This window comes from Lichenostomus cassidix, chromosome 3 (assembly GCF_008360975.1).
Source record: "Lichenostomus cassidix isolate B80296 chromosome 3, HeHo_3.0, whole genome shotgun sequence".
Taxonomy (NCBI): Eukaryota; Metazoa; Chordata; class Aves; order Passeriformes; family Meliphagidae; genus Lichenostomus; species Lichenostomus cassidix.
The window spans coordinates 90,699,555-90,717,424 of record NC_139483.1 but is presented as its reverse complement, the minus strand read 5'-3'; the positions used below and the strand labels follow the sequence as shown (position 1 = coordinate 90,717,424).

General features: G+C 35.2%; 1 protein-coding gene across 1 annotated transcript in view; it reads right to left on the bottom strand.

The window, feature by feature from the left end:
* Nucleotides 1–17,870, bottom strand: part of CSMD1 (CUB and Sushi multiple domains 1) — a 1,097,029-nt gene that overhangs the window by 518,420 nt on the left and 560,739 nt on the right. The window contains exon 5 of the mRNA XM_085056685.1: nucleotides 7,964–8,171. Coding sequence (XP_084912811.1) covers nucleotides 7,964–8,171 — 208 coding nt within the window. The remainder of the gene's footprint in view (nucleotides 1–7,963; nucleotides 8,172–17,870) is intronic.

Below are 17,870 nucleotides of genomic sequence, written 5' to 3'. Positions count from 1 at the left end.
AGTATCTGGGTAAAGAGCACAGGATATGGAGAGAGCCACAGTGTATTTACCAGGAAAGCAGAGGGCAGGCCAGGCATCAGTCTCCTGCACAGCAAAGGCCCATACACCAAAACAGTTCAGTCTGGGGGAAGAGAAAAGGAGAGGGCACGTGCCTGCTGTACCAAAGTGCCAACATTAGTGACAGTGTCATTCCCATGGGTTTAGACTGGTTCTGTTCACCCTGTAGCAGTGGGAGGTCTGAGCCAAGTACACTTCCCAGGAGTGTCTGGGATGGTACTCTGCAAAGGCTCTTCTAACAGAGGGCACCATATTCCTCTGCCAGTCCAAAGCAGCACAAAGCTGTTTCAAAAATGTTACCAAGACTTTAAAATCTGTCATACTATCCCTCAACATGCTCAATCAAAATTCTTCTCGTGTTACATTCATTCTTGTCTCCTAACTCCCCAGTGCAAAGCCCTTATTTTGTCCAACAATTCCTTTAATCCAGTGCAATGCCACCAAATCAGAGATCACATACAAATGTGGATGCTACATTTCACCTTATTTTTTAAACCGCTGATTGCACTCCTCTTCTTTCTCTTACTTATGGCCATTTCAGCAGTTAGAATCTGAAAGTTCCTCCTTGCAAATAGTAGAACTCATCTCCTTATATAATATATATTGCATTATTAAATATACACTTAAATAATAAAAAACCCAACAACCACACGTTCATATGTATCAAAACAATTTTTAAAAAGGCCATTAGGATGTTGAAAGCAAAAGGTAGACAACGTTCAGGATTTTGGAAATAAATGTAACCCTGTCTTAAGATTTTAGGGAGGGAAAACTCTTCACTGCCTCTCTCATCCACATTATTCTTTTTTAAATTTTCATAGACTCCAAAGTTATTGAGCAGTGCTCACTGGATTTCCCCAAGCCTGCTAACAATTTACTTACAACTGTGGATAATTCTTTTTTTTTTTTTTTTCCCAAGTAGGCATTTGAATGCCTGCAGAAAATCATTTTGGAACATGATGATTTTGATAAATATAGCCAAGTACAAGATATATCACTGATGATATCAGCTTATTAATCCTTATTACGGGAAAACTGTAGGAGTGAAGAAGCTGTTTATCTGCATATGTTTGGGTTTAGCAACTGTTATTAAAAACGAAGAACTGGCTATAGATACTGAATTAAAACTTGCTATTTCCCACTCAGGGAATTTTAAAAGACTCTGAAAAGCAGTACTTTTAGAACTAGAGTACATCAGTTGCCTGTGTGACATGTTTAGCATACATAGCTTGTGTCCTATGCAAAACACTCTGCCAATTTCCTTTCCAAATTCCCTAATATGTGAGTGGGGATAATCCTTTCTGAGACTGTGCTTAACAGCTCTGAGACCAGTAAGACATTCTCTCCAAGATCACACAGGAATTCAAATTCAGGACTTTGTTTGCAAACTTTTGATACACCATTTTGACTATGATGAAACCACATGGTTGACTTTAAAAAAAAAAAAAAAAAAAGAAGCTTGGGGGTACATATTTTGCAACCCCTTATTTACCAGAAACCAAGATCAATTATGATTTATCCATTCTTTTTTGGGATAGGTTTTAACAGCTTTTAAGCTTAAACCATTGAACCCAGCAGGAAATTCTGCAGGAGGATGCAGAAATAGGACACATTTGTGGGAGGGAAGGGAGCAGTGGGAGCATAGGCATTGCCAACAGAAAAGAGCTAGGAGAAACAAGGAGAGACAAGCATCAGTACCAAAGGCAGCAACTGACAGGACTAGAAGATGGGGAAAAGATGTATTCCACTGAGCCTTTCAAAGAGACATGGTGTTTGCCATATTACTTATTTTGGGGATTTTTTTTGTCATTTATTCGGTTTCCAGGCAGTAAATTTCTTCTGATGATGTCTGCTGTAGCAAGAGTCTGAATGGATGATATATGGAAGAAACCTGTTAGCAAAAATGTCTTTAAGTAACAGAATTTTAATTCAAATCAGGTAAATAAACATATTATAACTTAAAAGTATATAATATTCTGTCAGGATGACTCCATTTTTCAGTCTTAAATAGCTCTTCATGCAGATTTACATTTTTCACTCACAATTTACATTTGTCACTAACCTTAAAAGGTTTTTTGTCCTTCCAATGTATCTGTGGGGTTTGGAACTGAATAGTGCTCTACGGTAATTCAGTTTTAAAAGTTTTTGTGTTGCTATATATATTTGATAGGTTGGGTTCAAGTGCTAGATAACACTGTTAATTTTCAAATGTGATCTATTACATAATTTTTACATGGTAACTAAAAACTTTCCAACATGAAAGTCAATAGAAAGAATTTCAGGGTCACTGCAACCTGCTTTCCTGAAAAAAACTCCAAACGTGGTTCATGGCAGGTCGGATGGACAGGTTATGCAGAGGAGCAGCTTAAACATACTGGTTTCCTAACCAAAACAGGCAATAGGAGAAATCCAGTTAAAAGCTAGAGAAAAGTAAGAGCTTCCAAAAACTAGTAGACAGCAAGAGAACCCTTTACCAGGAACTCCAAGACAAGCATATGACTGCGTATTTCACTAGTGACAGAAAAAAGGGATGATGGTTATGATGTCTCTAAATAGGATAAAAGAAGTTAACAATTACACATAAATTAATAAAAAATTAATAGTTTTCTCAAAAAAAAAAAGCTGGACTCTAACTGCCTTCCCTTTGTTGTATGGCCATGGCACACCTTTTCTCACCTGATGGAGAAGGAAACAAAAATAGTGCCTTGTATTGTCACAGGTAGGTCCCAAGCCTTTTCCTGGTGTAGAACAACTTTACTGAAGGTGATCCAGAAGCAATACATCTTTTAACAGCAAACCAATAGATGGTGCTCTTTAGCTGTCTAATTATGTAATTCTAAGCTAAACACTCAGCTCAGCTGTCTGGATCCACTGCCATAGGTGACTATCCAAAAGGTGATCTAGACCACTCCACTACCTCATGCTCTACCTTTGCTATAGGCCTCTCACAAGGAGGGTGGTAATTAAGGTCTATAAACAGGACAGAAAGCATGGAAATTGAAATCCTGCTATTTTGAAATATATCTGAGGGTTTGGTCTGGTGTATTTATCTAAGAAACACAAAATAGTACCCAACTGTAATAGGATTTATTCATTAACACAGAAATAAGAAGTGAGTTTCAGATGACTTCAGGTACTTATGTCAAACTGTATGCCAAGATTGTAGTAATTCATTATTGCTGCTTCCAAATCACTGTCACATCCACGAACATTTTTATGGCCTTTCACTATGATATTGAGATGATTTATAAGGAAGTCAGAATAACCATAAAGGTAATTTTAAAAAGTATTAGGAAATTAATTTAGACTAAAAAGTATTAAGTGTAGTTCCTTCTCCTGCATTGGCAAATACTGACAAAAATGTAAAGGATAATAATTTTGGGTTTAAATTGAAGCACAGTAAGATAAAATCAGTATTGTAAGGTCAAAGAGAAAAAAAAATTATTTTTTGAACAAAATTTGTTCAAAACGAAGATTTCAAGTTAAAAAATTAATAATTGCAGAATCATTCTTAGTATCATAACCACCTTTCATGCACAGTCTAATGGTCTAAGATAATTTGATGATCTTGTAATGTATTATTGTATGGCCAAACCACACTTACATGAAAAAGCCTGAGTTGGACCTATATATGCCCATGTGAGTTGCCCAGCTTTACCTAATCTGCAAATAATAATGAAAACCCCTAAACTTCCATCTTAAGGAGAAGTCTTGGGAAAGACTAAGAGATTTTAATAGGATCCTTTCTCTAAGTGATAGATTTCTGATTTTATTTCAAAACTGTGTTCAGTTAAAGTCTGGATTTCTGAGATACTTAAGATACTTCAGATACTTCTTAATACTATCTTTAGATCCAACATTTATTTAATTTTAAGTACCATATAACTTATGCAGAGGTCTAAAGGGACATGTTTGGAAGTATTTTAAATGTTATATTTGATGTTCAGATTTTTTTTCCTAACAATTAACAACAGAGGAGCCCTTCAGACCCAAAAGATCAACCATTTGGTGGACTTGGAGATGAGCTCCACTCGTGGCAGAGGCAGTCCTTCTGTCACGGTATCACAAGCACTGTTTGTGGCATTGCAAGCAATAGCTTACAAACTTAAAATAAACTTATTTTACACCTAAAACTCCTTATGTAATAGCAAACTAAGCAAATTATTCAAATTCAAAAATATTTCTTTAATCTAGTCTAACTGATAATACTTTAATGTCTTTCACAGGTTAAAAAGCGGGTTCTACACCTTTCATGTTCATTTGGCAAACACTGATGTTCCTCTTTTTAAGCCTTTTGACACTTCTATTGATTTAAAGCAGAATTAAAAATGTGATCACCTATATTCAGTCAAGATCCAGAGCTTTATAACTGCTCTTTAATTAGGAAAAAAACCCACAATAAACCACTCAAAACAAACCAAAACCCCCAACAAACGAACCTTAAATAGCTTTAGACCTTCTAACTGTATCATGTACATAAAATAAATAATGTCTCTTAATTCTTTTATAAACTAGTTCCATTAGGATGGACCATATGAATGGGTTTAAAAATAAGAAAAGGTAAACAAATCTCTTCCTTCTTATCAATGCATTCAAAAGCAAACCAACGATCAACTATATAACACGGAAATCAACTGAACATCTTCTAGAAGGCTTAGAAACATGTGTGGCATATAAGTAATATAATATAATTAATAATGCTATTACATAGGAATAAGATGTATAATCTATATGATTACTGTAACATAAAATCTCTTATATACATATTTTAAAGATACATGAGATTACTTTCCTTCATCATTTAGATTCCACTTGTTATTATATCCCATTACTTTACATGGAAAAAAAAAAGTCCATCCTGTTTTTACTGCTGGAATCATGCTGGAACTGCTTCTAACCTTGTTGATACTTTTGGAGAGGACAATCCAGATATATTGCATCATACACTAAAAACATTAAAGAATCATCAGCCTGAAATTACTCTCTTTATGCATGCTCTCTTTCTAGTTTTACGGTGCTCATATATGTGTCTGGGTTCTTCAGTAGGCTAATACTGTGCTTATTTTACAGCAAATATTCCTCAAAGTGAAAAAACAATCCTAATTACCAGACCATGCTAATGGAACATGTGTCTCCTAATGCAGAATTAATGTATAAAGCTGTTGACACGATGCCAGATACAATAAAAGGGAGCAATTAAAAAAAAAAGTCACATTTTAAGATAATACACATCCAGACCATTAGTTTTAAGTATGGAATGACTTCCCATTTAAACACACAGCTGATTTTAGCATATTACAGAATGCACTACATTTAGCATGGCTCTAATGTCGCTATGGTAACTGTTCTGGCTTAAATATAGCTGAATGTGTAGCTTCATTCCAAATTTTCCAATAATCCTTTAAACATTTCTTACAAAACTCCCCATAGCTTCTCCAGACTTTCATCAGTAATCCGGTACTAATCCTGCACTGGTATCACTAATACCAGTACTGTTTAGTATATTCATCAATGACATGGAGAATGGGATAAAGTGCACCCTCAGCAAGTTTGCTGATGACACCAAAATGTGTGTGACATTGACACTCCTGAGGGATAGAATGCCATCCAGAGGTACCAGGAAAAGCTCAAAAAGTGGGCCCATGGAAAATTCATGAGGGTCAACAATGCCAAGTGCAAGGTGCTTTACCTGGGTCAGGACAAACCCAGTATCAATGCAGGCTGGGGGATGAAGAGATCAAGCGCAGCTCTGATGGGAAGGACTTGGGGGTGCTGGAGCATGAGAAGCTGGACATGAGCTGGCATCATGTGGCCCAGAAAGCTAATTGGATCCTGGGCTGCACCAAAAGCACCATGGCCAGCAGGGCAAGGGAGGGGATTCAGCCCCTCTACTCTGCTCTGGTGAGATCCCACCTGGAGTGCTGCATCCATTTCTGTCTCAGCACAGGAAAGACATCTGTTCAGTCGAGTCCAGAGGAGGGCCACAAAAATTATCAGAAAGCTTGAACACCTCTCATATGAGAAAAGGCCGAGAAGGCTGTTCAGCCTGGAAAGAGAAGGGTCTAGGGAGATCTCATTTTAGCCTTTCAGTATGTAAAAGACATTCATAAGAAAGAAAATAACAGATTTTTTTGGTAGAACCTGTTTTGATAGGACAACAGGTAATGATTTTAAAGAGGGTAGATTTAGACTACATATAAAGAAGACATTTTTTGACAATGAGGGTGGTGAAACACTGGAAAACGTTGCCCTGAGAGGTGGTGGATGCCCATCCCCAGAAACATTCAAGGTCTTATTGGACAGGACTGAGCAACCTGATCCAGTTAAAGATGGCCTTGCTCACAGCAGAGGGGTATTACTGGATGATATTTTAAGGTTCCTTCCAATCCAAATTATATTATGATTCTATGATCTTAGGAACACACAATGAATCCATAGGTTTTAGTGATCAGTGCTAAATAATAATCTCCAACATACCACAGAAAAGAAGAAAAATATTGAGATTGAATTCTAGGAGAAATAAAATTCTTATTATAGCTCTGATTTCCAATGTAAAGCTGATCAGTATTATGTGAGATCAATGCAGAATATGTTTCCACTGCTTTCTGCTCACATTCTTCTACTTCATCTATTACCAGAAATCAAAAGCACAAATGTCTTAAGTGTCTGGTAAAGTGTCTTACACAAAATCAAATGGACAGTTTTTTATGTTCTGCAGCAAAATTGCATTAGTTCTTCCCCTTTAATATTTCAGCTTCTGATCCTTAGAATCTTTAAGAAGAAAACCTTGTCATTGATGATTGTTGTGCATGTCTGTGCATGAGTGAGAGGAAAGGGGGTACTCACACGTATTTCAGACATGACTACCTAATATGAGCACCAAGCTGCTTCACTGACTGCCATTACACAACTTTTGGTCACGTAGAAATGTTAGAGAGTAATATTGTGACATAGATCTACAAGTATCTTTAAACCAAAGTTTTTACATAGTTGACAAGAATAGTTACCACACATTTTTAGTGACAGATTTTCAGAAGATCAGATGCTACCTAAAACTTCACAATTATTAATATATTGCACTGTCTAGCCTGCTATGACATCAAAATAATAGTGGGATTCCTAACTATTTCTAGAAAGGCATTCTGACAATAATAACCATCAGTCATCTGTGAGCAGATCTGCATTATTTCTAGGTTAAATTTTACAGCAATGGAGCATATGTCGAGCACAAGACATTTTCAGAGATGAAAAGGATGAAAAACCTGCATATGTAGGTTGCAAAGAAATCGTAATACAAACTGTTCTGCAATTTAATCAGTTCCCACAGGCAGAACTATCATCTCTTACTTAGTTCAGAGAATGTAGATTTAGTATTACAATTACTACGCCCTAATATTGCTAAGCAAACAGTTTTAACATCAGCTAACATGAGATAGTAATGCTTGCATACATGAGTACATGTAGTAAGACTGAATTACCGCCTGTTTAGAATAAAATGGCATCTATTAGCTGTCTACATAGACCTATTTTACTGAGGTTGACTTTTGCTCACTACTTTTCATTGCTGAAGTATAATACCAAAGTAAGTCATTCAAGACGCAACATCAGGAAATGTTCTTATAACAAGTTCAAATATGTAACATTAATTAAATGTTCACTGATAAGATACCTTACAAATATAACTCTGAAAGATGGAGGAAATAAGAGGAAGGATAAAGATGTGGAAAGAAACAGAAGCAATTTTTTTTTCCGGTTCTGAAAGGTGAAAGGGACCAAAGAAAATGCATAAAAAATGGTCATTACTAACAGGTAGAAAATATCTTAAATATCCTCTAATATCTTCTCAAGATAGGCACCAAAAAAAGAAAAAATAGGAAGCGAGACCTTTACATGATCTCTGACTTACCAGATTGATGGTGCTTCTGTTCCACTGATCTCTAAGAAGTCATATCCTTCCTCTAACTGGAAGTCAGTAAAGACCAAAGCAATGGTGTCCCCTGGTTCAGCCAATATGGTCCAGGTGCAATCAGCATTATTTTCATACTCAGAAGGGAAGTGTGGACTTGAAATAGTTCCACTTGTCCCACGCAGTGTCCCTCCACAAGCTCCTTCAGCTGATGAACAGAATATCAATTACTAATGAAGCTGCACTTCAAACAAGTGAAGCATCATCCTTGTTACTGCCATAGCAAACCCAGCTCTTCTCTACCCACTGAGGACCCATAAATATATGCACTCACAGAAACAAAATATTATCCAGGTTAGTGGAACAGAACATTTTCCGGCTTTTAAGCAGCAGAGGTTTTTGGTTTGGGCCTTTTGACTTTTTTTTTCTTGCTGGTGTCACTTTAGCACCAGGCCAAACAAGAATGAAGGTTAGCAGGAACACCTATTATGAGCTGATTTGGACAACCTGGCTCTGCAAAAGTGAGCACAGAAGAAGCCTAAAAAAGAACTGGACAAAAAAATCCCAGAAACACAGTTAGACCCTCTGTGATACAACTGTAAAAATACTGAACATTTCTCTCACTTATAATGAAAAAACTGCATAAAAATATTCTTACTGATTTAAACACTGTCCTAAACTAGGAAGCACTAATAAAATCATACTATCCGTCCTCTTTTTTTTTGTTCTGAATCAGGATGTTTAGAGATGATGAATTCAGAAGGTTTTGTTGCCAGATAGACCTTCCAAAGTTCATACATCATCAGTTAATAATACATATTTTTAATGGTTATAACAAAATTTTTAAAAAATGCAATGCATAGGAATTTCCTCCTAAATCTTGAATGTTATTTAATATTTTGCAAAAGGATTTTGCAAACTTCTTTTATCTTCCTTGCTCAGTAAGATTTCATTGAAAGCTTTAACAACTTGATTATCAGTAGTATTTGGTATTAAAACATATAATAAAAACCCCCAGGAAAATATGTCATCCATACAATTCACTGACATAAATTAAAAATTCTTCAGATCACTTTTGGTGTTTGATAATGTGGCTATTAAAGCTAAAGCAATAGAAATTAAAAATATTTCTGCATAAGTAAAGGATCAGAAAAGAAGCATTTTATCTGTTTTATCATCTTTAGTCACTGCTATTATCATTAGGAATTATTTGCATACTGTAAGTGCACGTGGAGATTTAAAAACACATAGTTTGGCAAGGTGCATAACACGAGGAACTTATAGTCTAATTAGGATAATAACTGAATAACTAATTAAGACAACAGAAAGGGGTAGGAGCAGAGCTGCTCTTCTCAATCATAATTGAAAGCCTGTCAGTGAAAGTGTGTTTTAAAAAAAGATTTGAAGGAAAAAGGACTCATGAATCAAAGGAAGAAAAATACTGTGGCTGGACATCAAAAGAAGGAGACAATAAAAAGGGGATAAATAGCCAATCAGTGACCAAAATAAAAGGAAGAATTGGAAGAAAAGCAGAAACAGAATAATTTCTTTAATGTTTAATTTAATGTATAGAACATTAATTTGACTAAAAAGAAGAGAGAAAGCTGCTGAAGGGTTCAAATGGGTATTTTGAAGTTTTAAAGACAGAGTGTATCTATCTTTATTCTTCTATATGCGAAGTACATTTTGATATACAGAAATGTAACATAACCTTGGCTACCAAAGCCTTATTGATTTAATTTCTTGGCATACAAATTTTTCAGGGGGCATCAGGTCTTTTCAATAAATTTCATATCTTACTTTCTAGACCCTGGTATTAATGTGTTCTTTTTTAAAATTATGGAATAGGGCTAGAATAGATTACGTGTTCTTTTTTTAAAATTAAGGAATAGGGCTAGAATATATCTACTCTCCCAAAAGATTTCTTTTTGTTGGTGAAATCAGGCCATTTCTGTGATTCCTTCCTCAATTTCTGGCTTTTTATACAGTGCATATTGAAAGGGCCATTGTGCCTCTGAGGAATGAAAGCAGAAAGGAAGTGAAAATTAAAGAACCATGGATAAAGCTGAGAATCAGAGTCAAATTTCCTGGTGAATAATACATGCAAAGATTAAAATAATTTGAAAACTACTGTAAATCTGTAATAAATCAGAAAGGAGAATTAAGGTTTGTTATCGAATGGTATCTCAAATTACCCTTTTTCCCCAGTGCTCTTTGTGTGTGTGTGTGTGTGTGTATGTGTGTTTTGGGGTATTTTTTGTTCTTGTTTCAGTTTTGCTATTTTTGGGTTTTTTAATTAAATAACTTTCTAGCACTTAATTTCAAATCATCATCCAACCCAGCAAAGAAAACCAAATTAACTTCACACATCCTGTGCCTGCGCTTTTAAGTTTCAGTTTCTAATGCATAACAGTTCCACCTGTATTCTTGAAAGACAGCAAGCAGACTTTTGCCATGCAGGGTAACCAGCAAGATGAGCAAAATCCTAAATCAGCCATAGCTCTTTGGTAATAGCTGCTGCTGTTAAATTTTGTTATGACAGCATTCTCAATCATACCATCTCCCACTGTGTTTATACTGACATTAAGTCACATAGTAGTGGTAAACACAATTCTCCTCACTCTTCCTGGTACAGAGCCCTTGAATAATCTTTGAGCTCTAAAGCTCAGAATTTTACAGCTGAAATGTAGTTTATTATTTCTGGCAACCACATGCAAAAATCTAGATTTATACACTGTGCATTACCAACAAGAGCCAAAGGAACTTGGACTGCTACACCTATCTTCCCAAAGAGATGCATAGCTCTTTATTCTATTCACAACACCATTTTGAAGAGATTTGCAAGAAACCAAACTAACAAAGAAATGGAAAGAGAATATTAGTCATCTAGGTAAGACCACAGAAACCAGCTTGAACCAGAGAGTATTTTCTCTCTGACAGATGTGGATATGCTTTGGGAATTTCCTTTATCACAAGTGGCACACAGGCCTAAGGCAACGAGATTGTTGCCAGTAAAGCATAACACATTGCTTGAGTGCAGGCAGGCAGGATGTGGCCACACTGCTTAGAGGGTAGGAAATAAACTGGTCTTCTACAGCTGGTCCCAGAGCTAGCTGGCCTCCTAGGACTGATCATTGTTTTTGGCCATGGCCTTCTCTATGACATGCCTTGGAGGCAGCTAGAACAGTGCTCAGGAATCTTAATGCATCACATTGCTTGCAGTAATGTGATAGCAGATAGTGCCTGAGGCTTCATGAATTCAAACTCTATGTGATTTACAAATTGCATTTTAAAATGTGCAAGTAATTAATTCCAAACACTTATGGTTATTTTCAAGTTGTAAGCAACTGCACAAAGTGTTGTTTGTATCAGCATAAATGACTACTTGAAGTATAAAGCTACAAACATTTGGATCTCTCAGTAGTCAGGAATTAAGTGCTCTGAATTTAGAGAATATGCATCTCATATAAAGCACACATGCAAAAACATACGGCTGGCACCACTTGACAAAAAAATATGTATACTGTATAGATGTGTAGCTTATATAAAACAGATAAACATATCCATCAAATTTATGCATGCAAAAAATCAAAAGTATCAGCATGGAAGTCAGTGAAAAACCTTTCATTTTTCTTCAAGCTAGAAAGAATAATTTCACCAAAAATAATAATCTGACAATTTTAGTAAGCTGTGTTTTGCATAAATCAGATCTTGCTACAAGTGAGATGCAAGCCTTGACGAGCAGATAGACAAGAATGAGGTAAGAACAAAACCAGTGTCTTAGAAAATTTCCTTTGAATTGGTTTAGGTATCTTTTGAACATTCAATCATTTTTGCAGGATTTTCCTCACCACATAAATGCTTTGCAGAGTGCAATGTTCAGTATTCTACATGCCTTCTTTTATATAAAAGATAATAAAATGTTTAGGAAGTAAAATAATGTTTATTGCATTATAATAGCAAAACAAAAACCCTCAAAACTAAACTAACCCTTCAAAATTAATTTAGAATCTTTCAAAACTAACTTAGAATCTGAATTTAAATATTGGAATTGGCTATTCCACTTGAGTTTACATTAAAAGGTCTTAATGGGAAAGATCACATTTCTACATTACTCCTGTAGCATAAGTGATAAAAACATAGTGGCAATTTAAAGTACAAATTTCATAGTAATAAAGTTTATTCTTCTTATGTCATTAGTAGTCATTTCCTTATCTATCACTAGCAATAGCATAGGTGCAATTAAAAACTTGAGTGATATTTTATGAATCATCATCAAGTGACATATTGTCATTTTGAGTCACAATTTATGTCTTATCAATTAAAGAAAATTGCAGCTTTAGAAGGTTCTAAATGAACCACAGGCATAAATTGTTTATCAAGCCTTATTAAAAGCATCACTGAAATAGTTCTTTCTTTATCAAGGCTGGAGAGCAGCTCCATGTAGAGAGGTCTGGGGGTTTGAGTGGAAGGCAAGTTGCACCTGAGTCAGCAGTGCCCTGGCAGCCAGAAGGGCCAACTGTATCCTGGGGGGCATCAGGCACAGCATCACCAGCATCTCGGGAGTGATTATCCCACTGCACAGCTCTGGTATAGCCCCACGTTGGGTACTGTGTGCAGTTCTGGATGTCTCAGCACATGAAGGACATCAAACTATTCTGAGTGTGTGCAAAGGAGGTCTTGAGGGCAGGGCTTAGGAGTGGTGGCTGGGCTCGCCTGGCCTGCTCAGCCTGGAGGAGGCTGAGGGATGACCTCAAGACAATCTACAACTCACTCCAGGCTGGCAGCACAGGAGATGCCAATCGCTGTCTGGTGACCACTGACAGGACACAAGGGAACAGAAGGAAGCTATGTCAGAGAGCTCAGACTGGACATTAGGACAAGGCTCTTCACTGGGAGAACAGCCAGTCACAGATCAGGCTCCCCAGGGAAATGGTCATGGCACAGGCCTGTTGGATTTCAAGGAGCATGTTATTGATGCTCTTTCTAAGTCATGTGGTTTAATTTTAGGTAGCCCTTCAGGGACTGGTAGTCAAGGATCCTTATAGCTCCCTTCCAACTTGAGATATTCTATGATTCTAGGATTTATTCAATTCTTTATTAAATGGCATTTTTCTGTAGATTGTTTCTGAAAAAACAGATAATTGTACCTCATTTAAAAAATTGCTTTAGTACAGAGTGTCCACATCTATCACATAATCTTGAATGACTACTTTCACAAACACATTCCCTGTATATTTTCAAAAAGGTTAATACATGGAGTTTGTTAAATAACTTTTTTTAAATAGGACATAAAAATTACCATTTTAAAAGGTCTTACTGACAAAAACCTAAAAACAAGCCATAGCATATCAATGAAAAGTTTAAAAATAAATTTTAGCATGTCAGTGCCAACTGTCAAGCTGCTAAACTGTAGATTTGGAATGACCAAACACATCACAAAGTGTTACACTGGTGTAGCATTATGCATTCGTCTGATAGCTCATTTATCTAATTTAGTTCCAACAGGCAGACATCTATTTAACCATCGAACATACACCTCTATTTCCTTATCTTCTTTACTATTTTAGGTTTTTACAGATTTATTCTGAATAAGTAAAAGCCAATACCTCTGCTTCTTTTCTGTGTTATAAAAAATAGAAATTTGCTAGAAGTTGCTTGGGTTTTCTCTATCATCACTTGAATCCAGATGTACTGCATCCCAGCTAAGTGCTCTAATCAGTTTGTCTCCCCTTCTCAATTTCTTCTCTTGCTGTTGATCAACTTCACATAAATTAAATACTCATTAGACCATGCATCTAAGATTAATTTTATTTCTCTTTCCATGGTTGTCAAAGGGCACTTCAAAATAATTTGGATTGCTCTCTAAGTGGAATGTTTGGAGGGTTTGTTTTTTTTTTCTTAGAATTTCAGAAATTACTGTGGTTTTGGAAAACAGAATCTATTTTACATATATTAAATAATCATATTTCCCACATGAAGTTAATAGTATGTACAAAATAGAAACACACAAATTGTTGTGTGGGCAACCATTCCAGCGGTAGTATTACTTTGAACATTTTAGCTTTGAGATTCCAGTGACCTTTATCTATGTAGACCCCAGTGGGGTAATTCCATAGTTATGGGCCCTGAGAATAACTGGACTCAGACGGGTAGTCTTGCACAGGTTCTTTTTATTTTGTAAATATTTTGCTTAATTTAGCAACCTTTAATTATTTATTATATCATATTAGTTTGTTATATTGCAAAGACCTATTTCTTCTCCATCCACTCGACACAATATCTGATCTATCAGTCAAAAATTTACATACTTTAAATAATAGAGAAATAGCAATGGACTCATTATTTGCTACCCAGGCAGAAAAGCTAATTTTTTAATTGATAGTTTGTACTTGAGCAAACTTAAAATCAAAACCGGAATTCTAACACATTTTTTATGCAAAAACTTGGTATTAATAGAGCTAGATTAAGAAGTTCAAAAATTAATCAGGAGTAATTTCATACTCTCTCTCTCCCAGAAATAAAAGATCAGTCTTCAGGATATCTTGTAAATAATACCTTCTTCTTCAATTAAGTATCCGAAACTGTTTTCCAGTGATATGATTATCCTTCACTTGAGAATATATTTTTGACACTGATAATGGTCTCTTAAAGTAACTGTCTACAACAAATGAACAGTAAAGCCCTAATTTTCAAGCAAAAAGAGAAAAGGCTGAATTCTATGAGAACAAAATAATGATTGTTGAAAAGTTCGCCTTTCTTTTTTTTTTTTTTTTTTTAATAATTATGAAAGTTAATCCAGTTATTCCCAGGACTCTATGTGCAGTTATCAAACACTTCATCTTTTTATGACTGCCTCTGAGGTTTGTTTTTCATTTTTAATAAATGAATCTTTCTCTGGACTTAACTTTACTCATATTACTAATGGTCATTCTTTGACTTGACTGTATCATTCTGGATACCTCTGCTAGGTTTTCATTGTGCTGGCCATCCCATTTTTCACTTGTTCCCAGCTTCCAGGCACTTTATTTCACTGATCAAGCTTTGACCTGGCATCTTTTCAGTTTATTATCAGGTCCCTCCATACCTCCTGACATGTTAGAACAAGAACATCGAAACATATGTATGTGTAAATACATATACATATACACACACATACACACAGATATATAAATGCATACACATAGTTATGTCCATACCTTGTTGGGTGTGATCTACTAGTCCTGCACTAATGTGTAAGAAATTATACAATATAGTCCATCTGTTTTTCCTGAACTTCTCTGAGTTCTCATTTAACTAGTTACAATGAGGTTTTTTTCCAAATTTCATCTCAATGTAAACATTACACCAAATCAGATTATTCTAGAAGTGAACAAAATTGCTCAGACAGGAGCCTACTATGTCACTCAAAAAATTAGAGAATATAGGGTGGAAACAGGGAAAATATTCTCATTTTATCATGTAATATAACACCAATAACAAGAATTATTAAAAAATGGGTTTTTATTTCCCTTTTTATTTTATTTTTTTTTATTGTAAACATGGATAAACATGGGATCAGAATATCTGTTTCTTTTTCTTAAATTTATAAAACAGTATTTGTCTAAACATTAGAGACTGAAAAGAAATTATATCAGAGAATTACTTGCTACCTCAGAAGGTACGGGTAACAGCAAAACCATCAATTTATGTTTGCTGGTTTTTTTTTCAAAAAATACCAGCTCTGCATCTTTGCATTCAGTTTATTTTATGGTAAGTGTTTATTACTTTATTTAGGAATACCTTTTTTGATTTTAGATGTACATAAATACGTGTGTGTGTGTGTGTGTGTGTGTGTGTGTGTGTGCGCGCGCGCACGTATGTAAAAATATATATTTAACCACAACTCTTCTCCAATAATAGTTCTTAAATCTGAAACCCAATTAATTATTACTTGTTCCTTTTGGACTTTTCTGACATATGATCTTTTTTACTTTATTGTCTTCTTTATTTTCCCTCCAACAGATGGATGTGTTTTTAATGATAATATATTACATGTTCTTCCCTTCACAGCTATTTCTATTGTGAGAAAAAGCTTACTATTGTAATATCACTAATCCAATTTGTATTCCTAATGTTTGCTTCATAAAAATCTCAACTCATGCAACTATAATCAACTAGGGATTCTCAAAATTACTGAGAATTGAGAACCTAATTATACAAAGTTCATTTAGAAGTAGTCACATATCATAAATCAGCTATTAGTGGAACTACTGAAGAGAATGAAATTAACTTTCAAAATGGTTCAGACTTTTACTGCACAGTATTTCAACCCCAAGATGAAGAAGGCAACTTTTTTGGGTGACACTATTATGGTAGCTGAGGTTGAGAGAAAAAGACCTTTTAAATTCTCAGGGAAAAAACCCAACAAAATAACAGAATATAGGTAGGCCATTTATTCTCTCTGAATATTTTTGTAAGTCACCTATACAGGGTTTTTTGGGTTTTTTTTTCAGGAACCTCCTGGTAAACCTCCTGGCTTTCTCATAATAATTAAAAAGTCCATAGTTGCACTTATTTATCTTATGGAAAAACAGGACTAAGTTTTAATAATTACCTCATCTTTCAGGATTTAACTTTGAACTTTTCTTTGGTGATTGTTTTCTATTTTGAGGAATCGGGATTTTTTATTGAAATAAAACATAAAAAAAAGCAAATATCTTGACAGTAAAATTCTCTAAACTTTCTAAAAGTTGCATTCACTGATTTGATTTCTTTTCAGAGTTCATTCTCAGCCATCAATGAGCCTTCAGCACAGTTCAGCCCTACCATTCTCATTGTGGCTATACTTTAAAAGAAGAGCCTTTGAAACTGAGCAGCAGCCACAGAAACAAAACGGAAAATACAAGAGTCAATGCTGTCCACATCTTCCTGGAGACTTTGTAACTCACTAGGAATTCTTCTAGCAAAACCAGAAGTTATACAGTTAGATAACGTATAAATTATGGGACACCAGCTTCTTAATGTTTCTGAAGTTATTATGAAACCAAACTACAGAAAATAGTAATTTTTCAGCATCAGCACAACTAGGGAAACACCACAGACAATAAGGCTGTTATGGTTTTTTAGTATATAAGCCTCAGAGCTTTATTTAACTCTCTCATATTATCTTGCATGCATGCCATGAAATTAGTTTATGATGACAAGAAAGAATACCATCTGGAAACAAAACAGTAACAGAAGATGCTTTCATGGAAAAGATCAAGGTTCTCAGAGAAACAATAGGGGAACATGTCTTTCTCAAAGACATCGTGAATGGAAAGGGCTACCTCGTGGCATATGTTCCAGACTGATAAAATGAAATAAAATCAGGAATGTCTAAAATCACTCATCAAATCCACATTCCACATGAATTCTAAAAATTCACTGAGGCAATGGCTCAGCCCTCATAAATCATTAACTATTAAATAACTTTTCTGTTACAGTCCTCATTTCTGTCAGAATGTATAGAGAATTCTTTGGATTTCATGCAAGTTCTGCAGGAGGTTTAGGACCACACTTGAATTTTTTATTATTAGGTTAAATTCACAGAGTTACAAATTATGGACAGAATTTCAATCCTGTTAAGTTATTTTTATGCAGGCAAACACTGCCAAAACAGGCAGTATCTACAGAAATATAACAAATATTTAGTAGACACTGATGCTATTATTAACTTCTGGCATACATTTTTTGGAAACCTGTTTCCTACCTCTTACTAAAAGGACAAAAAACAAAAAAGCCCAAACAAACCCAAACATCTAAGATCAAATACTGAATGGTAACAATACTTTTGTTTCTTTCTGATTTGAAGCACTATTAAAAGAAAACTCCATTGAGAACTGATTGAAATCAAATACAAAAAACACACATGGTCAAGATATTTGTT